Source organism: Nannobrachium achirus (genome assembly GCF_963921795.1).
Source record: "Nannobrachium achirus genome assembly, chromosome: 19".
Taxonomy (NCBI): Eukaryota; Metazoa; Chordata; class Actinopteri; order Myctophiformes; family Myctophidae; genus Nannobrachium; species Nannobrachium achirus.
In genome coordinates, this window is record NC_137826.1 from 28,888,394 (window position 1) to 28,913,183 (window position 24,790).

At 43.0% G+C, this 24,790-nt stretch overlaps 1 protein-coding gene across 7 annotated transcripts in view; it reads right to left on the reverse strand.

Moving 5' to 3' along the window:
* The window catches only part of tspoap1 (TSPO associated protein 1), a 102,805-nt gene that overhangs the window by 26,242 nt on the left and 51,773 nt on the right, over positions 1-24,790 (reverse strand). For 6 of the 7 annotated variants that reach the window (XM_080749778.1, XM_080749776.1, XM_080749774.1 and 3 more), the window contains 14 exons: positions 23,212-23,388; positions 19,670-19,753; positions 17,064-17,153; positions 16,184-16,306; positions 14,250-14,354; positions 13,720-13,770; positions 12,876-12,908; positions 10,479-10,650; positions 7,979-8,184; positions 5,053-5,159; positions 4,852-4,961; positions 2,786-3,682; positions 1,049-1,200; positions 409-885 (listed from right to left, as the gene is read on the reverse strand). In XM_080749778.1, coding sequence (XP_080605904.1) covers positions 409-885; positions 1,049-1,200; positions 2,786-3,682; positions 4,852-4,961; positions 5,053-5,159; positions 7,979-8,184; positions 10,479-10,650; positions 12,876-12,908; positions 13,720-13,770; positions 14,250-14,354; positions 16,184-16,306; positions 17,064-17,153; positions 19,670-19,753; positions 23,212-23,388 — 2,784 coding nt within the window. The remainder of the gene's footprint in view (positions 1-408; positions 886-1,048; positions 1,201-2,785; positions 3,683-4,851; positions 4,962-5,052; positions 5,160-7,978; positions 8,185-10,478; positions 10,651-12,875; positions 12,909-13,719; positions 13,771-14,249; positions 14,355-16,183; positions 16,307-17,063; positions 17,154-19,669; positions 19,754-23,211; positions 23,389-24,790) is intronic. The other variant, XM_080749775.1, reaches the window with a different exon arrangement.

The following is a 24,790-nucleotide window of genomic DNA, read 5'->3' on the forward strand; positions in this document are numbered from 1 at the left end:
TAGCTTCAAGCATTTGTGTGCCCGCATCAACTGTGAGATGGGAAACAGCTTCTGCCATCACTTTCGGTAGAACATCTTCCTCAACAAAAACCTGGTTAATTTGGCTGTCTAAGTCATCCATCTTAGTTTTTCACTTGGATGTTTTTGGATGGGGTGAAGTGTTGGTCCATCAAAAAGGACTACCGTAAGAGCCTTTAATCTGCAGTAAAAACAGAGGGGCCTTTAAATCGTTTTCTGATCATTTCCCTTCATGAGATGTATACAATTCCGTCAGCACCTTGACGTATGAGCCTTATTTAGCATGCTTTGTGGCCATTCTTACCAGATAAATGCACATGAGTTATTAAGGGACCAAGCTCAGAATTGCAAGGCTATTCTAGGCAATAGACAGGTAGAGAAGAAGCTTACAGCTGGAGTGATAGTGGAGGCTGCTGGTAAAGGGGTATTATCACAGGCTGCCAAGGCAGCAGCGGCTGACGGATCGGCCCAGGCCTCCACGTATGAGGCAGATGAGAGAAGGGCTTCGTTGTAGCAGGGGACAGGACAGTTGGCAGGGTTTCGCGCTGTGAGGTCAATGGCTTGTGCGTCTAGTGGTGGGGTGTGGGGCAGCATGGGAGTTTTGGCAGCAGAGTTCCCGTAGGAGGCAGATGAGGGCAGTATGGTCTCTGCAGGGGCACAGGGCAGAACTGGCACTACTGGGGAGTGAGTGGCTGGACCTGCCATGATAGCAGTCAGCCTGGTGGGCACGGCGACTGGCAGAGAGTCACAGGACTCCCCATGGGCAGACGTGGTGCGGACGGTAAGCTCCTGGGCTGCCTGCAGAGACTGGATCTGAGATGGGCCCAGCAGAGCACTGCCCGCTGTGGGGGATGATACTTCAAGCACCTTGGATAAGAGTGGAACAGAAACACATTTAAACATTGCCCCATTCACACAATGATTCATACATCATTAGCATAACTTCAGCATATCTGTTTATTGAATGCACTAAAGTAATTTAGGGCTAAGTCACAGACAAGTTGCGTAGAGGGAACACTCTATTCCTTGCCTTTCTTCTGTCAGCATATATTGTGTATCCGGTGACGCGGACCCCATTGGAGGTCCCGGCAGCATCTATGGTGACAGGCAGCCAGTTGATGAGGGCAATCCCTGGGGAAGGACCTTGTTCCAGTTGCACTCCCAGAGGGGCATCTGGGGGACCTGACACAGCACAAATTACAAATTATACTTTATCCAGTGAAACTGTATTCAAAAGCTAAGTGATCTGCTTTAGTTTTCCCCCAAACAATTCACTTCATCCCATATCAAATATACTGTAGGTATATTGTATATCAATCAATAAAGTTGAGTTGAGACCTGGACTAATCTGGTGTTATCTTCTGAGAAAGTATTTGTTTTAGTAGTCCTTTTGGCTCTGTTGTCCTTACAGCTGTTTATGGTCTGTTAGAACTGAAATTCCCAGAATATGGAAGTACCATGCCAAAGGTAATTTAGGAAAGCTACAACAATATATATTGTATGCATTAAATAGATTTCTGCTTAATTTCCTGCCTGTGTCATAACATTTTATACTTTAGGGGTTCGCATCTGAACCTCGGTCCTCACACTCACTAGGAGATTATGATCTGAGCACCGGCAGTCCTACAAAAGTAGTTTCAGATGTTTCGATCACTTATTGATGATGCAAATTTTAATACAATGGCTCAAAAATCAACAGTCAATCTCAGCTTTAACTGTCTGTATACGCCTTGCTTGTTGTGGATAATATTAAACTGCAGAGGAGCATTGTGTCATTACTAGTGCATACATTTCTGTAGCTATGAACATTATCAGGCAGCTTTGTAAGAATGGAGAGATCACCTATATAGCAAATAGAGAAATATTTAAGCTCAGTTTCATGTGTGCTTAGCTGGTTTGTTGTCCAGCGTGAAAGCCTCTAAAACATTACGAAAGGCAGATGGGGATGTGCTGAAGACAAATTAGGGGAGATCGTGCTTGTGACTTCGGAATGTTACTATAATGGTTGTATGAGTTGAAAACTGCATAGTTACTGTACTAGGGCATTAACGAAAAAGTCCCACCAGAGAAAGTCGAAAGTCGAATAAAAAAAAGAAAACGTTCTATTGTGAAAATAGCAGATCTACATGCTCACAACAGCATGTAGATCGGCTATTTTCACAATTTCTGCCTCTATATATTTGACAATTTGATAGTACGATATATGACATTTACTGATTGCCGGTTTGGTATTTGAAGTGTGAATGCCAAATTGATGTGTGTAGATCAGAGGTTCTCAAACGTTTTAGGCTGTGACGCCCAAAATAAACATATTTGAACTGGGGACCCCCACCCTGACAAGCACTTGGAATTGTAGGTATTACATTTAGTGTTACTGGGTTCCATAGATGAACACTGTGAAAATGCTCACAACGCCTTGTAGATCGGCTACAATGTTCGCCTTTCTTACTTAATATTTGCCAGTTTGGTATTAAAAAGGTCTTGAAAGTCCTTAAATTGTCACTTTATAAATGTGCAGATACCCTGTACACACTTATACTGTATGTTGGATTATATACCGTTGAGTGAGGAAAAAAAACTGGCATCAAGCTAATCATCTGGGGACCCCACAACATAATTTGGGGACCCCACTTAGGGTCCCGACCCCAAGTTTGAGAACCACTGGTGTAGATAACCAAGATGCTTTCCAGGTGTCAGTCTGTCATTCATATACGTATCTGATTATAAAATCAAACACCGCTGCCTTCCCCTGTGCGCATCCACTGACCTGCTATCAGAGTGTTGAAAGTGATAGCGGCGCTCTTGTGTTCCCGCCGCTCCACGGGAAGCTCCCATGGCGTGCGGTGCGGCCGCGCCTCCACTTTCACCGTGTGGTGCAGGCTGGGGGTGAGGTTACTGAGGCACAGTGAATAGCAGCCGGGTTTCACCAGCTCACACTCCTGCTCGTTCAAGGACACAATGTGCACATAGTTACTGTTACTTGGCAGCCACGTCAAGTTGGCGGAGGTTGCGGTGACGCGTTCCACGCGCAGCTGCGTGGGAGCCACGCACACGTCCCGTCCCACCAGCATGCTGCAGCGCAGCTGGTCCGAGAGGCCCCTTTCCGTCAGGCTCTGCACTGACACGCGGTAGGCCTTGAGGTTCACGTCCAGGCGCTCCAGCACCGCCTTGGTCTGGGAGCCGAAGGGCACGTTTTGCCGCAGCTCCTGGTCCACGTACACGTTATAGCTCAACACGTTGCCCCAGCCCGCCGGCACCAGGGGAGGGTCCCAGCCGATGATGATGCTTTTCGCCAGCTGTTTGATGAGGGTGAGCTTGCGTGGGTAAGGCACAGTGTCCACTCCCACCTCCTCCAAGTCCAGGTCTAGGCCGTTGGTGAGGGGGGCTGGGGTGGCGGAGGAGACGGAGACGGAGGCCATCTCCGATGGGGCGGAGGCGAGGCCGGACGCCAAAGACATGTCTGTCCTCTCAGAGGCGCTGATGCCCGTGGGAAGGTGGTGGTGGTGGTGGTGGTGGTGACTGGCACTGAGGAGGCTGCTGTCCAGCAGGGAGTTATGGGACATGTCCCCCACCTCTGGATGGGGAGCGCTCATGACATCATCATCAGAGACCCGCTCAACAAAGTTGGAGGGGACCAGCCCTCTCCGACCATCCATCAGCTCACCTGAAAGGCCACACAATAAAACAATGATTTCAATATTAAACGATAGAAACAATACCGTACAGGCAGTAAGAGGAGAATCAGAGTTGTTGAGACGTAGTTATCCAGAACAACTTACAAAGTGCAAGAAAAAAGTAAATAACATGAACATTTCCAAATAACAGTAAGGGGTTACTAGTTCAACAAAGTAACTAGGACTGCAGATAGACATCTAATCTGTCTAAATGTCGTTCTATCAAAACATTCTTAACACCTGTAAACAAGTAAACAACATACAGTATATCTGATTACTTAGTTGTGACCGTAGGTCGCTATTTAGTATGGAAACCTGCAGCTCATGTCTGTCTGTCTGTCTATCTGTCACACCTCATGCTCCATATATGGCCAAGACACTTGCAAATTGATGTCTGACATCATAGATGTCTGACGTCATACAGTTTAGGCATTTAGCAGACGCTTTTAATCCAAAGCGACTTACAAAAAGCAGATAATACAATATAATAATATATAATCACTATAATAAACAAGATAACATGTCAGAATATCAACAACTATATAGCATATGCATAGACCACATGAGACTGACACAATATGTCCATATATGGGAATTCTCCATAGACCACATGAGACTGACACAATATGTCCATATATGGGCATTCCCAGATGATGCTCTGTTAGGGCAACCACACTAAAACAATCCCTTTTATGAGCGTGCGTGCATGTGTCAGTCAAGCTGTTCTGACATCACAATGTCACACTCATGACTTGACCAGTTCAGCAGAAGGATATAGCTGACCTGTTATGACATCAAAATGATGACTCGACCAGCTCAGCGTTCTCAACGGAAGGTCAATATTAAGTCCATTTATGGGAATGTGGAATGCTTCTAAATGGACATTGTGTCATGTGCCATGTGCGCGAGCTCGCCATTTAGGGTGAGGTCGCTTCTCCTCCCTTAGGGCATCCTACTGGTATCTATCTAAAAAGGCAATACAGACACAAAGAAATAAGGAGTGCTATAGGGTTTGGGGTTGAGTCTGAAAAGTGAGTTTTCAGACAGCGGCGTAAGATGAAGGGAGATCATACCACAGCTTGGGAGCTAGACGGGAGAAGTGTCCAGCATTGGATCATTGGATCAAAGTGTGTGGGAAGGTGTGTAAGCCTGGATTTACCTTCATAGAAGCCATCATCGTCCATGTCTCCATACACATATATGTATTCTCCTGCTGTAAGCGGCAGCTCCACCTCTGGATTATCATTGGGGCCATCATATGGGTTATAGCTGGAGAACGACAAGTCACAGGAGAGTCATCATTATCACACGTCAATGAGCGGTTCACTTGGTGAGTATACCCAGAGCCTGCAGTACATACCTGTATCTGGCAATAAAGACCTGAAGCTTGGATGCTCCTCTATTGGCTGTGAAAGGTGCTGGGGCTACATCGATGTCCAACTCTTCTACTTCACTGGCTGTGTCAACCTGAAGACACCATAGGAACACTGGTCAACCATCAGGCATCTCTACAACTGTTGGAATGAATGCCTTCGGTGTTCCCACAAATAGGTGTTCCCACAAATAGCGGTAGTGCAAACAAAATACAATAATTTACTTTTCAATGGAAATATATTTAAATTTCAGTCTAGTTCCAACACAGTCACATATTCACATCTATACTATAATTTTGCGAATGAATGTCTGTCTGTCTGTCTGTCTGTCTGTCTGTCTGTCTGTCTGTCTGTCTGTCTGTCTGTCTGTCTGTCTGTCTGTCTGTCTGTCTGTCTGTCTGTCTGTCTGTCTGTCTGTCTGTCTGTCTGTCTGTCTGTCTGTCTGTCTGTCTGTCTGTCTGTCTGTCTGTCTGTCTGTCTGTCTGTCTGTCTGTCTGTCTGTCTGTCTGTCTGTCTGTCTGTCTGTCTGTCTGTCTGTCTGTCTGTCTGTCTGTCTGTCTGTCTGTCTGTCTGTCTGTCTGTCTGTCTGTCTGTCTGTCTGTCTGTCTGTCTGTCTGTCTGTCTGTCTGTCTGTCTGTCTGTCTGTCTGTCTGTCTGTCTGTCTGTCTGTCTGTCTGTCTGTCTGTCTGTCTGTCTGTCTGTCTGTCTGTCTGTCTGTCTGTCTGTCTGTCTGTCTGTCTGTCTGTCTGTCTGTCTGTCTGTCTGTCTGTCTGTCTGTCTGTCTGTCTGTCTGTCTGTCTGTCTGTCTGTCTGTCTGTCTGTCTGTCTGTCTGTCTGTCTGTCTGTCTGTCTGTCTGTCTGTCTGTCTGTCTGTCTGTCTGTCTGTCTGAAACAGCGTTTCTCCTCAGTGGCTGGAGCAATTGATCTGAAATCGCATCACCATTAGCAGATGAACACACCTAACATAACTGTGAAGCCCGTTTGTCACTTTCACAAATCATATACTGTATATTAGCATTTTTATGGTGTATCTATATCTATTTAGCCTACAGTACCTTTTGTGACCACACATGTTAAGGGAGGGGCGCTGTTGTTCAGGCCATGCACAATCACACACAAACCCACACACACACACACACACTGTATCTCTGTAGCCGTTAAATGGAACGGGTATTTCTTACATTGATGCTCCTACATATTATCATGCAAGCACCAGTTAAAGTTACTTTCCATCCCTCATATACTGTATGCACAGTGCACATCCCATAACCCACACACTGCACATCATTTTGGAGCTCATATCTTTGAACGGGTAAGGGCTAGTATTACTAATTTAACTGCCTGCTTTCATGTGGGCTGTGTAAATATCTGAATCTGATTTGCCATTATCATGATTAATGAGCCATGATTAAAAGGAAATAAGGGGGGAGGATAAGCAACGTTGTAAGAAAACCCCTCCATGTGCCTTTGAGTTGAGGGAGGGAGCGTGTGGGGGAGGGAGGGAGGAAGGGTGCATATTTGTGTGTGTGTGTGTGCGCACACACACACACACACACACACACACACACACACACACACACACACACACACACACACACACACACACACACACACACACACACACACACACACACACACACACACACACACACACACACACACACACACACTTACAGTTGCCAGTTGTTATTCCAAAAATGTATAAATAAGAATAACAAAGACTATACAGTATTTATAGCTCCGGTGGAAAAACCTTTTAAGGATAATCACTTACAACTACTACAACCTTCATAATCCACAATAGCCAGTGGATTATCTCACTAAATATGAGCTTTATAGAACAGTAGGCAGACTGACTGGTGAGCTAAGGCCAATGACCTGCATACAGTAGGAGACCAAACAATCTCTATTTAGATCCATAATGGAAACACATCTAACTAGAATATTACTGTCATTATATGAATACCTCCCATGATGTCATCTTATCCAGTGTGAGCAGAGCATATCGTCACTGTCGGGCAGAAACCTCGTATCTCCAAGTTTCAAATGTGTACATTTTTTTGCAAAGTAAAGCCCTGCTTCACCATACAACGCTGTTGCACAAAAGTAGTGAAAACAGCAGATCTACAAGCTCTACACAACAACAACCACATCTAGACCTTGTAGATCGGCTATTTTCACTAGTTTAAATAATAACTGATAAATGATAAATACAAAACGAACGGTTTTGGACATGCAGGGTTCCCACCCGCCGTGTGAGATATATATACTGTAAGACAAATAATAATAATAATAATGGGAATCAGTTCAGTCTTCACTGTGATGTGAAACAGAATTAAATACCGGTCAACTTTAGTCCAATGACAGTAGCCTTTCTATTTATTTATTATGCAGCATGATCATTGAACTGAAAATGAACAGTTAAAAATCTGTCTCATAAAAAAGAACTAAAGCACAGAGTAACTGATGGATATGGATTTTTATGATACATAAATGTATGATCCATGTATGAGGCTCATATGACCATGAATTTATATTCTGTGAACTACTGTTTGACTTACAGGTCATTCATGTTTGGGTTATACTGTATGTCACTGCTAGTGGAAAGTATATCTTGTTATTATGATTTGGGAAACAATCCAAGACTTCCACGGTTCTACCGTATTCTTTTATATACTGTATGTCTAACCTCCATTTTGGAAGAGAGAGAGAGAAAGCTGCCACTAGGGATGGTATGCTCACTGTTATAGTATGTCTGACCTGTCTGACTCTCTTCGACTACAACTATTTATTGATATATTCCTTTGGCTGTCTCTGAGTCTTATTTGGTTATGGATTTATTCATCCATATATATTTTATGTATCAGTAACATGACAATTTCAAGATTTACTAAGCATTTTTTTAAACGGTACCTCATGTGTGGGGCTGGACTTGTGGGGACTGAGGTGGCTGTCCGATTTGGGGGTGAGCTGTGTGGGCTCTGACTTGGTGGAAGTGGTGGGTGACTTGCTGACGCTGATGGTGGGAAGCTCTCGGTGCTTGGTGACAGGAGAGCGCTCCGCCCTGGACAGCCCGGCGGCATGGGGCGTGGCCCCCATTCGCAGAGCGGTGGCAACATCTGGAAGAAGACAGGAGGACAATGCATTATTCTGTCACTGAACTGACAACTTCCCAGCTCTGTGACTGGTAAACCTGAATCAGTGAGCAGATAATGTAGGTGGGGGAGGTCAATGACTGACATGCAGGAGCTGAAGGTTGAACCGGGCTGATTAAATAGTGGAGTCAAATCCGCTGTCTCCATCTGTTTAAGTTCAAAGGTCACCATATACTGTGGCAACACCGGCACCGGTAAGAAGTAAGGGGCTTAGCAAGTACCACAGCCAACAGACCAGTGGCCCTGCTCACCTGAAACTTCAAGCTGTGACCTTCAAGTGAGAGTGTGGTTCTCAACCTTCTCAGGCCGTGACCCCCAAAATAATCATATTTTAACTGGGGAGCACCCACCCTGATGAGCACAAAGAGTTGAGGCATTACATTTTGTATAACACGGTTCTATTGTGAAAATAGCATATCACTGTACATGCTCACAATGCCTCGCAGCTGCCTCTAATACTTGTCATTTTAAAGGACTCCCCTTGGGGGTCCTGACCCACAGGTTGAGAAGCACTGTTTTAGAAAGAGCGGGCTCCAAGAAAGTGATGAGTATGGATTGTGCTGGTCATCATGACACTGACCTGGAGGTGAAGTGTTCAACCATGGAGTGCTCTACTAACAGTGCCCAACACAATAAACAGTGTCATTTGAATAAAGAGTACCGGGGGAATCCCTCCCCTCAGGGCAAGGGAGAGGGTCACCTGCATCCAGACTCCAAAAGGCTATGTCACCCAGAGACTCCATATCCCATGAGTCTAAAGGAGAAACGGCATACCAACTTGGGTGTTTGGTAAATTTAAGATAGACTGGTACTATACATACTTGGGTCAATTCACGAATAAATTGATAGGAGTAGGAGTTTGGAATTGTCATACAAATCCGCTGTATTTCACTTTATAACACACCTGGGGTAATTTTAACATTTATTCAGGCTTTTGTTTGCACCCCAGAAGGTTAAGGTGCTTGATTCAATATTAAGATATTTGATATATTTTTAATAGAGTGACTTCTAATAAATATCGATATCTAAATCTTGAATCAAGCTAATTACAAACTGTCTGAGGTGCACACAAAACCCAAAGTAGACATTAAAATGACCTAGAAGTGTTTTAAAGTGAAATACCACTTTAACATGAAAAGTGCATGACAAGGGAAAGAAATATTACACATCGATAAAAGCAGAAGACAACAGAACTACAAAAACATACAACTTATTTCAGAACCACCATTAATAAAGGCATATGAGCAGATGCAGATACATTTATTAAGCCAAATACAACGTAAACGTTGTTTATCTAAAATATAAATAATCCATGTAATCTCAGACACAATATTGAGGAGAAATAAGCATTTTGGTTATCATTTCAAGCAAACTAGATAATTAAACGAATAAAAAGCAACATAAAATAAATAACCACTCTGTGAATAAAAACCTATTTAGATCCTTTCTGAGGCATCAGCATCAATCAATATTCAATCACCACATTCAGCAAATCAAAATGACTCACGTTTAATGGCCCTTTAGAGTTTGTAATATTATATTGTGTGGATAGTTTGGCCTAATTTCATTTCCGGTGATAAACTTTTTTACAGGAGCCAGTTACAATTTGCTGCTCTTTTAGAATGGTTTTGAAGGAGTGTAAGGAGTCACACTTTTTTATTACTGTTGGTAGGGTATTCCACATTCTGGCAGCAAAGCAGTAGAACGAATTTGACCCCATTTCTGTGCCGAAACTGGGTTCGGTCAGATCTGCAGGGCTCCTTCTGGTGTAGTGTACGGTTCATCACCCGGGGAGCATTAATTAGCAAGTGTCATGGCAATCTAGCGAGTAGCTTAAGTGGTAGACAGACAGTCTGACGGATGGATAAAAGGACCAACCAACATAGCCTTCTTTACACTACTGCCACTAATGTAGGCTTTTGAATTACAAAAAACATCACAGGAAATATATTTTACAGTGACACACTTGAGTTCAATAATATTTTTTTGTATTTGTTGAATTCCTAAGACAATAATTAGATTACATGAAATGCACCCCTGGATGGGGTCCCGAATGCATTTGGGTCCCCATCCGAATCAATGGGGGACTGGGGGTACATTTACTATAATCACATTTTTGTCTTAGGAATGGGAAAAACACAAACAAATATCATTGAACTCAAGTCTCCATGCTGTGAGTAATTAATAGAAAAAAAGGGGGAAAAAATCTTTTTGGGGGTGAACTACTCCTTTAAATAAAAGCTCCAATGGTGTGTTACCTCTGTCTGTAAGGCCCAGCCCATTGGTCAGAACAGGCAAACTGGGGTTGTTAAGGAGGGTCGCCCCATCCACCTTGGACGCCGACAGCCGGAACTTATCCAGCTCCTGAGACAGCATGCCAAACTGTTCGCTCTGACTGCGGCATTTCTCTTCCAGATCCCGGACCTTGGACTGCACGTAGAAAGCAGGGAGAACACACATTTAACCAAACAGTTTTCATTTTCTTTAAAGCTATCATTGCACAATAGTCTTAATTCAAGCTTAGCTGTTTTTATTCATACATCAGCCATCAGGATGTAGCTCCATATGTCTGATGTTGGTTATACTGATTGACAGTGTCCTGCAGAAACCATATCTAAACGTACTGTATCTAAAAGAAGCTACTTTCAAATGCTTTGACTTCCAGTAAGAATTTGATTTTCCAACATAAACTGTTAGATATTTTGTTCACAGACAAATGGATTTTTTAAATAGACAAAAGCATGACAAAAACAATATATTTCTGCACACTGTACTAACTGGGAGGATGTAACAAAATCTGACAAATAAAGATTTCTGCACAACACAGACAATTAGTTGCTGTTGATAGATTCATGTTACGAGTTGCAAAGACAAACCTCTAAAGATTTAAAGGAAAATAAAACATACAAAAACAGAGGAGGGAAATAGATTCAGGTTTAGGGGCCAGGTTAAGGGTTGGCGTTATGGTAATAGCTAAATGGGAGGACAGGGTGAAAACCAGAGCTGGGGGTTTAATGTCATGATCTGACTGCAATGGGTTGCATGCTGTCTCCTACCTTGCAGCACATTCATATTAGCAAAGCCACTACAAAGATATGACTGCTAGAACACTATACGGGTTGGCCCTGAGCCTCGCTGTGTTTCTATAAGTGACTGATTTCGCTTCCGGTTGTGGTGGGGGTTTCCAGGCAAGCCAATCTAACAGAGTCTCTACATGTAGATGCAACCATTTCCTGTTAAATGTCTCACCTACGCCTAGCTAGCCTAGACCGCACACAATCATTATCTATGCAGTATGCACACATTTAGTTCAAATGATAAATAACTGATAGCGTGTTTTGTACAGAATAACTCCTAATTAGTGGTTACCTGCAATGCACAGCAGTCCAGTTTAACAATATAATGATGACAATTGACTAACTATACATTAGCAGCCAGTCATAGTATAGCTGAGACACATACTGTAGCATGCATGTTCACACGTAGAATTCACAGTGCTGACTGGAGGAGAGGTAACTGCTAACTGTGCAACAGATACAGTACATGCTGTACTAGCAACTTCTCACGACTGTGGCCTGATTCTCACTCACACTCGCGTGCACGCACACGCGCACACACACACACACACACACACACACACACACACACACACACACACACACACACACACACACACACACACACACACACACACACACACACACACACACACACACACAAAACCAACCAGCATCGAAAGACTCAATGTAGGCCATGCCACAGGCTTATGGAAATTATATATATTTAATTACTACAATGCGGACTCTCGGCTCAATGTTCAGAGCGTGGGGAAAACAGAAACAACCGTATGCTAATGTAGGCTAATTTTATGTAGTGAATCAGAACCATTGTATCTGAAACCAGACCAACATTACATCTACCTAAACATTAGACTGACAAAAAGAACGAAGCAAAGCCCTGCACTAAATTAAATAATTTGTTATCTACCCAGCTTAGCAGGATTATTCATTTTTGGGGGTTTGACAAGGCAACAAACAGAATCTACAGGAAGGATAAAGTAGGTTTTGTAGAGGGACGACAGTAGATTTGGCATAGGGTGGAAAGGAAGATCATGGTTGCTGGTACCTGCATGCAGTCCAGTGTGCTCTAGTTAGCAGGAAATAACACAGAGAACACCAAAGATATTCATTTCAAACGAAAGCACATGCTTGTGAAACAGTAAGTCCAGGAAGACTTTTAATAAAAAACACAGCAGTCCATGTTTGACAGAATAAAGTCCTGTCAGAAACCATCACTAGAATGTCTCTTTGCCCTAAACAGAAACACACTAAAGTTTTTTTTTTAAAGCAAGGGCTTTCATTTAAGATGAGCCACTAATAACCACTTGAACCCAAGCATCCCTATTATGGGGTGAACACTCGCTGAAAAACGTCACGGACCAAATGCAGAGCCGGCCCCGGTTACCAACTAAGTATTAGTTTACTAACTGTAGAGGGTTTAAGTGGTTAAAGTGTCATTTAGATCTCCCGCCGAAGGGAAAGAGACTTTCTCCCGTGATGATTTGTATTTTAACAGAAAAAGAGGGAGAAAACGATAGAGAGAGGAAATGAGCATAGGCATATTTTCAACACGGTACAGTAGCATCTATACTCTACCAGCTCCCTCTGCCACACAAACTGCACCAAGGCCTAAAATAAAATAAACATTTTCATTTAGGAACGCACTCCATTATTAGAATGCACAACAAAATGTACAAATGATATGCAATCATTTGTGGAAGGTGATGCAACTGGATCTTAAATCTATTTTCTTCTTCTTCTAAAGGGAGCCAGAAAGACAAACAGCAAGCTTTTCATTTATGCCGCCGTATAAGCAAATTTAGCATGAACATTAACTGCACAAGGAAGTAGAGAAGACATCTTTTCAAGTGGTTATCAGGCCTATAAAAGCTGCAGAAATAGAGTACAGCTATTCTTTTCTCTAACGGTTTCACAGCCAGGTGTCTTTTGCTGAACACAAAGAGCCGCTTGTGCATTCATACTGCTTAGAGCGGCAGAGGCAAGTCTTTTGTCTGCTGGTGAAAAAGACTTTAAATATTTATACGGTTTTGTCTTTGGTGTTGGGCTGAAGACAAATGCTTCCTCTAATAATGAATGAGATCCGCTTGTCAGATGACTGCAGGAGTACAGTGCATGACAGTAATGGGATTGGACAAATACTCAAACTCTCACTAATGTGGGACTGAGTGACAGGGAGACAGTTCCTTATGGCTTGGATTAACAGTGAAACAGTGCCCACCCAAGTAGGCAAGCACCTCAGGCCTCCAATTACTGCATGGTGCGCGTGCACGTCCCGTTTGTGTGTGTGTGTGTGTGTGTGTGTGTGTGTGTGTGTGTGTGTGTGTGTGTGTGTGTGTGTGCGTATGTAATGTACTGCATATACAATGTATAAGTGTATTTTATTTCTCTAATAATCACACTGATATATCATGCAACTCACCTCCAGCATCTGCACCACCCCCTCATGCTCCCTCTTGGCAAATAACTGTGCCTGATGATTAAAACACATGTTTCAGATTAACACAATGTCACTTGTTTTACTTGAGTCATTCTAATTCACAGCACAGTGAGCTCTTTCAAAAGAGACATGCTCCACGAGGATGCTCAATTGGTACCCAAAGGTTGCCTGCCTCCTGCTGGATGAAAAATAAACAATTTCCCTTCACAGGCAGAGTGAAACAAAGCAAAGACAATTAGGGTGAGCTTCATTAATAGTGTGCGCGTGTGTGCGCGCGTGCGTGCGTGCGTGCGTGCGTGCGTGCGTGCGTGCGTGCGTGCGTGCGTGCGTGCGTGCGTGCGTGCGTGCGTGCGTGCGTGCGTGCGTGCGTGCGTGCGTGCGTGCGTGTGTGTGTGTGTGTGTGTGTACGTACATGCGTGTGTGCAATGTGCATGTGTGTGTGGTGAGTATATTTGGTATCAACTGCAGTTCTGCCAGGGTGGCTCTTTGAGCAATGTATCAGAGCTCCTCACCCGCTGTAAGCGTTTGATTTCATCCTGTTTGAACTTGAGGATAGCCAGTGCCTGTTCATGTTCCAATTCCAGCTGCTGCCTTCGCTCGGCGACCTCTCGCATATGCTGCACACAAAGAAGGGGGGAAAAAAAAGTAGTCACAGGTTTTTTAGAACACCATTTTACATTAGGTACCCAGGGAACCAAGAAAGAATGGGCACCTCAATGTTAAATTGGCTATTATTTCCTAAATGTAAAAAAATAAAAAAAATAAAAGAAAAGTGTAACCAGAACATTCGACAATTAAGGCCTAATATTTCTACAGTTGCTAGAAATTGCTACAAAACCTGTACAGCCTACAGTCATTTTCGGCATAAACAAGAAGTTGAAGGGCAAATCTAGGTCTGATAATGACGTACTGTGCATTTTCAAACTGTATACTGTATAGGGATGTTAATCGACGCATTATTGGCGAATCGACGCGTCGCGGCCGAAAATCGACACGTCGATCGACTTTTTTCACCTTTTTTTTCCGCTAAGCAGCAGCTGAGAGGAGAGCACAACGGCGCATTACTTTAAGCAACACAACGTATGCAGCTGCACCCATCAGAACTTGCATCAAAGCCCTAATAATAATTATAATAAACAATTGCTCTTCCTTGCGTTAGCATGGAGTCTGTTCTTTAGAGACTAGAAGCAGAGTTACAAAGCTAGCGCACCCCAGGCTAGTGTATCAAATGTGGAGCAGTGTCTGACTCGCTCTCTCCCCGACCGAGTCAACGGGTGTGTCGCATTAACGTGTATTTTGCGATCATCGCACACGACGGCGACGCTGCCATTAACAAGCGAGCTTTCGTGTCAAGCATGCATGCAGAGGCAGGAGGTAAACAAAAGCATCCAGTCCATAGAGTTGATACAGTCAGGCAAGTCAGCGCGCACTGCTATGACGCGCACATCAGCCCGGTCCAGCAGTGTTTCTCAACCAGTAGTCCGCGGACCTGACTAGCGCCGCATGCATGCGAATGCACAACACATGCAGGCATGCACTCGTCTCCGACACAGACAGACACACACACACACACACACACACACACACACACACACACACACACACACACACACACACACACACACACACACACACACACACACACACACACACACACACACACACACACACACACACACACACACACACACACACGGTCCTCTCACATATGGAAAACATTAACGCTTATAACGTTTTTGAACGATTAAAACCTTTTTTGGGGGAAAAACTTTTGAAAAATAAAAAAATATATATATTTTTCAATTTTTCCTTTTGAGTCGCAGTGAGCGTGAGTCGATCGCCGCGTCGATTTCCGATTTTTTTTCACATCCTTAATCTTTATCTTTACTGTATCGCTAACTTAAATACCAAACCACTTGGCCAAGATGTACTACATATGTACTAAATATAGCTTAAAAATTCAAACACCCATGTCACCTTTGCAAGATGTCGTTTCCAAACCTCTGTATACAGTTGTATTCGTTATTACCCTCATATTTTGCCTCTGTATAAAATAGTCCGCCGGTCAAATATGTCCGACCGGAAACGTGCGCTGCAGCACAATAGTTCCGCCACAATAGTTCCCCCCCCAATAGTTCCCCCCCCAATTTTTTTTTTTTTTTAACATTTTTTTTAACGTTTTTTTTTTAATTATTATTTTTTTTTCCTTTTTTTTTCCTTTTTTTTTAAATTTATTTATTTATTTATTTATTTTTTAACTAGATGTGAGCGGAAAAAGTAGCTAATTTAACATCATACTGTATACAGTGGTGGAAAAGGTGTAGAAGTACTGAAAATTGTAAATAAGCAAGCAAAGTACAAATACCTCAAAATTGTACTCAAGTACAATACTTAGTTACTTTACACCACTGCCTGTATGTCCCATGATTATATCTACAGTTGGTACCTTTAGGACCTGCTCTAGGTTCTCCAGTTTGGCACGGAGTCTCTGGTTCTCCTCGAGAACTGAACTGTGTTGAGCGGTCACTTCAGAGAGCTCTTCCCTCAGCTCCTCATTCTCAGCCCGAGTCTGCATGGAGAAACAATAGAGGTGAACCACTGCATCAACTGACACCAGCTCAGCTGAGATGTGTGCACTCACTGCACTAAAGCAGTGGTTCTCAACTCTTTCTGGACCAGGGCCCACTTGAGTTAATAGGGCTGTCACGATTCTGACATTTTACATGACGATTAATTGTCACTCAAATAATTGCGATTAACGATTTAATTGTGTTTTTGTTGTTGACAATTACATTTCTGTTTGGCTTGTAGGCTTTGAAGTTGCACATGGCAGATATGACACATAACCTAAATACTCAAACAAATGACTGACATACTTGACAACTTTATACTTAAAAAAGAACATTGGTAGTGGAAATAGCCGATCTGCAAGCTCACAACGTGTCGACACGTTGTGAGCTTGTATAATTATGATTAGACGATTATGTAATAATTGTGACAGGCCTACTTGAGTATCTGAAACACGTCAGTATTCACAGCAGCCGAACGGCTGCAGTGTTAAATGATCAGGGGGTTGGGCCAAAATTTATTTTCAGACTCAAAGCATGTTTATTTCAACGATCAATTAATGAATTGTGTTCCAGCTTGGATCAATGGAACCAACATGGTATAATTTAAGTTTGTATTTATCAGTATCACAATGAAAATCTTCATTTTCAAGGTTTTAAAGAAAAATACAATGATTTTTTTTTTGCAATACCCCTCAGTGTGTCCACACGGTTGAGAATCACTGCACATGAGTTTAAGGGACTGGGAAGAGGTCTGACCTGGTCGAGCAGCTGTACCTTCCTCCAGAGGAGATGTTTCTCCTCCTTTAGTTGCTCATGTTGGCCTCGCTCATCCTCCAGCTGGCTCTCCTGGTTAACAAGGTCAAAGAGATTGCAGTGGTGGAAAAAGTAATCACATTCTTTACTTAGGAAAAGTATCAATACTGCAATGTAGAAGTACTCCGTTACAAGTAAGCAGTCCAGAATACAAAGTTTACTTGAGCAAAAGTACAAAAGTAATGTTATAAAAATGTACTTAAAGTACCAAAAGTAAAAGTAGTCCTTGTGAGTTAAAAATTTATAGAAATCTTTTGAAAATAGCCGAAGCATTGTGACCTATTATAGCTTTTTCAATTTTCAAAATGGCTGAAATGTATATAGGGACTGTCGGTTATGACATCACCGCAAGATTCGGGGCTTAACTCCGCCCACTTTGGCGGCCATTGCCATTGTTAGGTCTTGGATGCTTCAAGATCAGTCTGTACTAGTTCTACTTGTTGAGCAAGCAACGATACTTTACTTCAATTGCTCTAGGCTTTGATTGCATTTCAATAAAACCATATTTGATCAACATAACGATCACACACATTTTACTGTTTATAGGGAATGTTATATTATTATAAACCGATCTTTATTTCCAAAGCAACGGATGAATGTGATGGCTGTTCTGATCTGCTTGTGCTCTTTCTGCGATCATGCATGGACAGCCGAAGTCGCGATTTTAGCGTGATATCTTTTTATTGAGAGGCAATATGAGCACCAGCAAATGAAAGCAGACATTCCAGTGAATATGGACATGTTTAAATTTATTTTTTTTGATGAAAATTTACAGAGTAATGGCCGAGTCAAATTGCAAGTGGTCTTGGCAGTGGCCCAATAACTGGCTGTAGGCACGCTATGTGGTGTAAAGTAATTAAGTATATTTACTTAAGTACTGTATAAGTACACTTTTGAGTTATATGTACTTTGCCAATATTTTTACTACTTCACTACATCTCTGATCCAAATATTGTAACATTTTAGGCCTACTGTTTATAGGGAATGTTATATTAGCCTATTATCAACCGATCTTTATTTCCAAAGCAATGGATGAATGTGATGGCTGTTCTGTTCTGCTTGTGCTCTTTCTGCGATCATGCATGGACAGCCGAAGTCGCAATTTTAGCGTGATATCTTTTTATTGGGAGACAATAATGAGCACCAGCAAATTAAAGCAGCTCTGATCCAAATATTGTAGGCCTGCTTTTACTCCATCTGCGTTTATTTCAAAACTTTAGTTAGTAATGCTAGGCCTACTATACTTTGTAGATTTTGATTATTATTACAAAACATCATTAACCACTTCAGCATATAGGCCTACATATATTTTGACCATTTGAAAATAGCCGATCTACAAGCTCACAATGTTAGATCCATGCTATTTTCAAAAGATGTTTTGATAACTTGAAAGGGACATTCTGCACAATGAGTAGGCCTACTTTTACTGTTGGTACTTTAACTCATTGCATGCCAGGCCCGATAGTCCCGAGATTATTTCAATGTCTTTCCCTGCCAGGCCCGATAGTCCCGAGAATTTCCGCCATTTTGAAAAAAAAAAAAAAAAAAAAAAAAAAAATCAAATTTTTTTCTGACCCCCAAAAATGTAGTAGGCATGATAGAAATCGCGAAATTGCATGTTTAACCCCCATAGCAACCCCATCTATCAAACATGGCAGCCATCTTTGTTTACATTTTAGGAAAACATAATGGCTTCTATCTCATGAATGCCTGAACGGATTTCCATTCGGATTTTTTTGTTTGAAAGCTGTGAGCAATGTGGACACACGTGGTGCATTATCTAGGCATGGGTGTGCATGATCCGTGCACTATGAATTACATGGAAGTCTATGGAGACCAGAGGCACCGTAGAGTACGAAGGTATGTTAAAATGGCGGGGAATGTGTTAAGTACATTTTGATACCATTACCAATACTTTTATACTTTTACTCATGTAAATTTTGAATAGGCCTACTACTGGACTTCTACTTGTAATAGAGTAGCCTACACTTGCATTGACCAATCCATCTTGTCTACAACATGCGAACTGTCATTGCTGTTCTCCGGTCATCGCTTCCTTTTATCCAAGAGTCTCACAAGAAAGATAGGCTAGCAACGAACATGGCGGGCGGAAGTGGCCGATTTTTGCAAGGCCACGCCCAGTCCTCACCCCCTATAGGGCCTAAGTAGTTACTGTATGTTTTTTAATAATAATCAAAAAACGTAACTACTAGTAACTAAAGTTCCCATATAATTACTCCTGGATTAAAGTACAACATTTGTTTCTGAGATGTAGTGGACTAGAAGGAAAAGTATAGAAAATTGGAAATACTCCAGTAAAGTAAAAGTACCTCAAAATTGTGCTTAAGTACAGTACTTGATTAAATGTAGTTAGTTACTTTACACCACTGAGATATTGTTATCCTAAAACAAAGTGGAACCTATTTCTAAACCTTGGTAGCGAGGACGAGTAATATTTTCTCAATTTCTGCAGTTGAACAAACCCTTAATAGAGGCCGGAGGGACAAGAGAAATGGAGTTAAGACCAATAGCTGGCTAGGTTTTCTTACCAAATCCAGACATCTCTTCTGTCGCTTCTTTACTTCATGTTCAAGGCTTTCACATTCTTTTCTCTTCTTACACAGCTCACTTTCCTGAACAATGATCACAAAAGGCACAACATTTTACACTCTGCAGATACGTCACCGGATGTCACCCGAAACGGGTTCTTCCATGTTTGTGTTGTTTGTATGATCTGTTGACAAAAAGGACAAATTCTGGAGCAAGGAATGCGATATGAGCGGCAGAATATTATATCCTATGAGGAACTGCCTTTATTTACTAGTTTGTGTGTCTGTGTCATCAATCTGTTTGGGATCTAGAATACATAGGCTAAGTACTTAATTTCCATATTGACCTCCGTCATGGCAGAGACATGGCATTACAAAGCTTAGCATCCTTTAATTATTCTAAATGGAGCTTACATGCAGGACCAGCAAAGGAGAAATCAGCTTATTTCTGTATAGCCACAGTACTATAATCATGCATTACTGCTGGGACTGAGCGGGAGAGCCTGGAGAACCAAGGGGCTAATTGCAGACCACTAACAGTTTAATGGAGGAGACCATCTCAGCAGCCAGTGACGCCACCAGAATACAATATTGATCATTAACATGTGGTCATGTGGCCTCACTTGTTGTCTTATCAGTCACAGTATTAGGGGCCATGTCAACAAAAGTGTTTTATGAGCAAAGGAGCGTTTTGGATATCATGACCAGAGCACTCGCACTGAGCATTAACTGATGCCCGCAAGGCTGCAAAGTTCAAACCTATCAACTGTTGCTGTGCTGGAGCGTTATTAGCACAAAAAACGTAGCCTAGCTGAAACAACGGTAAACATGGACTTCTATGGTTATGGCAACGATTCAATGTCAGGTCGTAAATGACCTAATTGCCAGACACAGCTAGGTGCTCCTCTCCAAAAGTTGATCTCTTGTTTCCTGTAAAGCGTCCAGGGCACTCCGCCCTGTCAGAAAGAACGGTAACTAAAAAAAACACGTTCTGTGGACACAGACCCTTACAGGTCAGCCTGAAGCACGTGCAATAGTGACCCTTTTATTCTAATTATTGTGTGGTGAAAACACCATTTCAGTGGCACTCAGATAGACTATTCCTCATTCTTGTGTGTGTGCATGTGTGTGTACTGTACCAGCATGCTTTACACACACTTAAATGGCTTTTATGATAGCCTGAGATGTGTACACATGCTTGTATTGAGAGGTCTTTGATGTACAGTTACAGTCGTAACTTCTAAATCCCTGAATTCAGAGCTTTAGGAGATGGATCATGTCATCTACACACCACCATCACCCACGTCTACTTATTGGTTTTGGGGTGGGTGTAGATATAGAATCGTCGGTCCCTTGCGCTGACCAAACTGTAAGAGTTACTAGTCAGAGAACGCACAGAGAATGCACTTCCCAGACGGTTTCCCACCCAAGAACATGGCCTATTGTGTCTGATGAAGCTGGAGGTACCGTTGAGGAATCAAACCCCAGTCTCCATGGTTGGACTGGTTTGGACTCCCTTTGGTCCGACCACCTAAACCTAACCTTGACCCTAACCCTAACCTCAGTAAAGCTAATGCTGGTGAGTAGCTAACCTGCCGACGCTGGTGAGTAGCTAAACTGCCGACGCTGGTGAGTAGCTAACCTGCCGACGCTGGTGAGTAGCTAACCTGCCAACGGTGTTCGGACCAACGGGAGTTCGAACCATGGGGCAGTCCCCGTCTCCATGATGGTGGGAAGGTACTTTTTTATTTAACTGCTTGTTGTTATCCAAGACAAGCAAAACAAAATGTCATTTGATAGTTCTGTGATTTCTGTTGTTCATCCTGGAGCCAATCTCCACACAACACTCAGTGAGGAGATTGTAGCTTACATTACCAGTAAGACTCCCTAATCGGGAGATAAGCGACCGTAGGTGGCTTATCTCCACAAATAGGGCAAAAATTTGTTTTTCCAAAATCTTCCTGATCCATGTTGATGACATGAGTGTAGACATGCTGTGTAGTGATATTCGTGATTTTAGGGCAAAAACTGTAGGAGCAGTGTCCAAAAATGTGTTTTAAAAATCGGCCTGAAGGTGGCGCTAGAATAGGGCCATGTGAGAAATGAGGGGTGGGGTCTCCGCGTTGCCTTGGCGGACGAATAGGTACCGGCCCCGGCTCTCCCGGACGCTCCTAGCCCGAGTTACGGCATTTTATGTGCGCTGCAGTGGTAGGGGGTCCTCCACTGGGGGCGCCACCACTTTTGCATCCGTTCTGGAGCACCAGGAGTCGGTGGTCCCCGGGAATTCCCCGCGAGCAGCCCCGTTGGGGTGGTCATTTGGTCATTTTGGCACATTTGGTCATTTATTACATCTGGGGGTCCCCCAGGGACCTGGGGGTCCCTGGGGCTCTGGGGGTCCTTGGAGGTTGTAGTTTGGCAGGCAAGGAGTGTGTGTGTAAAATCTGGCATGGATCGGGTCAACGGGTGCGGAGATATAAGCAGGGAAAAAGTGTGACGTGTGACGTGAGCACATTTGGTCATTTTTTACATCTGGGGGTCCCTGGGGCTCCGGGGGTCCTTGGAGGTTGTAGTTTGGCAGTCAAGGAGTGTGTGTGCAAAATTTGGCATGGATGGGGGCAACGGTTGTGGAGATATGAGCAGGGCAAAAGTGTGACGGACGGACTGACTGACTGACTGACTCACTCACTCACTCACCCACGGACAGCCTGTGGAGGTTTTGGTAGTAAATGCGACCTACGGTCGCAATAACTATCAGACAGACACACTTATCAAATAAGCAAAGGCAATACACTGATCTTTGCTTTTATGCTTCTGTACTGGTTACAATAGACAAGACCACATCTCACAGCGTCTTTTCTTCCTAAACCATTTATTTTGAAAAACATTCAAATCGATCATCGCGGTTGTATTTTTTCTTCTCTGTGTGAAAGAAAAGACTTTGAAACCGCCGTGCACACAAAGAAAATCAGGTAAATAAAATATGAAAAAGCCTTGGCAGTTAATCTACATTAGTTATGGCAAAACTATGGCAGCATGTTAATACAATGCACTTGGGCTAGTGTAAGCTCTACATTCAGTGCCACTTTGTGTTGTCTTATGTGAACATAACTAGATAGCATGCTTGAAATGAACAGCTGAGGCTGAGGTTCCACACGCCGCTAGCTTGTACATCTGCTATTTTTGAACAACACAAGGGCATTCGTAGAATCGGACTCAGGTCTTGACAGGTTAAGCTGCAGCCAGGTCAATGTGCAGTAACAGGCTACAGCAGGGGTCTTCAACGTTTTCAGGCCAAGGACCTCTTAGCTGAGAGGGAGATGAAGCAGGGACCCCTGCTACATATTGTATAAATGTGTGATGGAGATTCTCATCGATTTCATAGATAGATTTCATTCTCAACGCCTCAAGTTCTCCTCAGTGTAGGGATGCGAGGGTTCAAGTTGTTCATTTAAAATAATTATCCTATCACACAAGGATTTGGCGGCCCCCTGTAGTAACTCAGATTGAAGACCCCTGGGCTACAGTATTACGACTGCTCTCACCAGGTAGTGTAAGTGCAGCTCCTCTGTGCGCTCCTCCTGATGGGAGGGGGTCGGGCTGCGGCCCGGCGGGGGCGTCACTCGCAACCCCAACACCTCCTCCTCCTCTCCGGGAGTCTCCTCCTCACACCGGGACGATGGAGCCTCATCTAACGCCGCACATGGGGTCTCGCCTGCAACCTGACAACGACAGCAGCAATCCATCTGTTGAGAACCACTTCACGTCTCTAGAGCAGTTGGGAACAGGGGTCATCGCCAGGGGTGTCGCACCAAATTCTGGGCCCTGGGTACTTTAACTATTGACAGTCGGCAGATATACAAGCTCACAGCGGGCACCGAGTGACGCGCTGCAAGCTTGTAGATCTGCTATTTTAGAAAAATCTTAAAAATGTGTGCAAGTCTTTGAATGTTTCAAAGGTTAAAAAAAAAAAAAACTATGTTTCTATGTCAGTGGTGCTCAAACCTTTTCATGTGAAGGACCCCTAAAATGATATGTATTTGGCCACGGACCCCCATCTCAAAATATTTAGTTCCAGGGACCCCCCAGAAGCAAAATTTTAGTCACAAATGTTCGCTTAAACATACATACATTCAATGATTTGCACACATTTTCACGACTTTTCAAAAATAGCAGATCTACAAGCTCCCAGTGCTGCACCGAGTGCCGCGCTTTGAGCTTGTATATCTGCTATTTTTCAATAGCTAAAGTATAAAATAATTAAGGCCCCTCCACCTTGGGCCCTAGTAACTCAGTACCAGTTTCCCCCCCTCCTTGTGATGCCCCTGGTCATTGCCATGCTGGCTTGTGGTGGACATTTATGTCAACATTAAATTTTTAAACATAAAGAGATAGCCCTGGATGAACATAACAGGTCTGTAACTCTTGAGTGTGTACAAAACCAGGTTCCATTTGTCAGGGACACATTTGGCCACGTACTGACATATTGATTAAGGCTGGGCAATATATTGAAAATGTATCAATATCGAGGTATCAACATGCAAGGTATACATATCGACGAAGACGGCTTGAAATGAGGTATTGGTGTATGTCTGTGTCAAATTAATTATCAGACACACTATGCATGCACGTAGCACATACAAAAAAGCAGTCCATCTGTAACCAGGTGTGGTTATTTCAATAAACCTAACCCTTCTATGTGTACTGTGCAGTGTGCATGCATGGATATGCTATTCATTATCTGGGTTAGGCAGGCAGTGGACCTAAAGTAGAAAAACACATTAAAAACGATATCATGCAATTGTTTTTACTAATATCGTGAGTAATATCGATATCGAGGTATTCAACAACATTATTGAACATTGAAGGTTTTCCTAATATCGCCCAGCCTTAATATTGATGACCCCTGGTTGGGATATTTGAGACAATGTGGCGATATGGGATAACCTTGTAATTAACTATAATTAAATTATGCCATAGACTGTGACCCATGATGAGATTAAGAGCTTTCACTCTCACTTTTATTTGTGTGACTTCTGACCTACAACTGAAGGGGGAGGGGACAAAGCTGTGGTTGTCATATTGTGCTTTAACATTGACATTAACATCATACCCCCTCTGTGA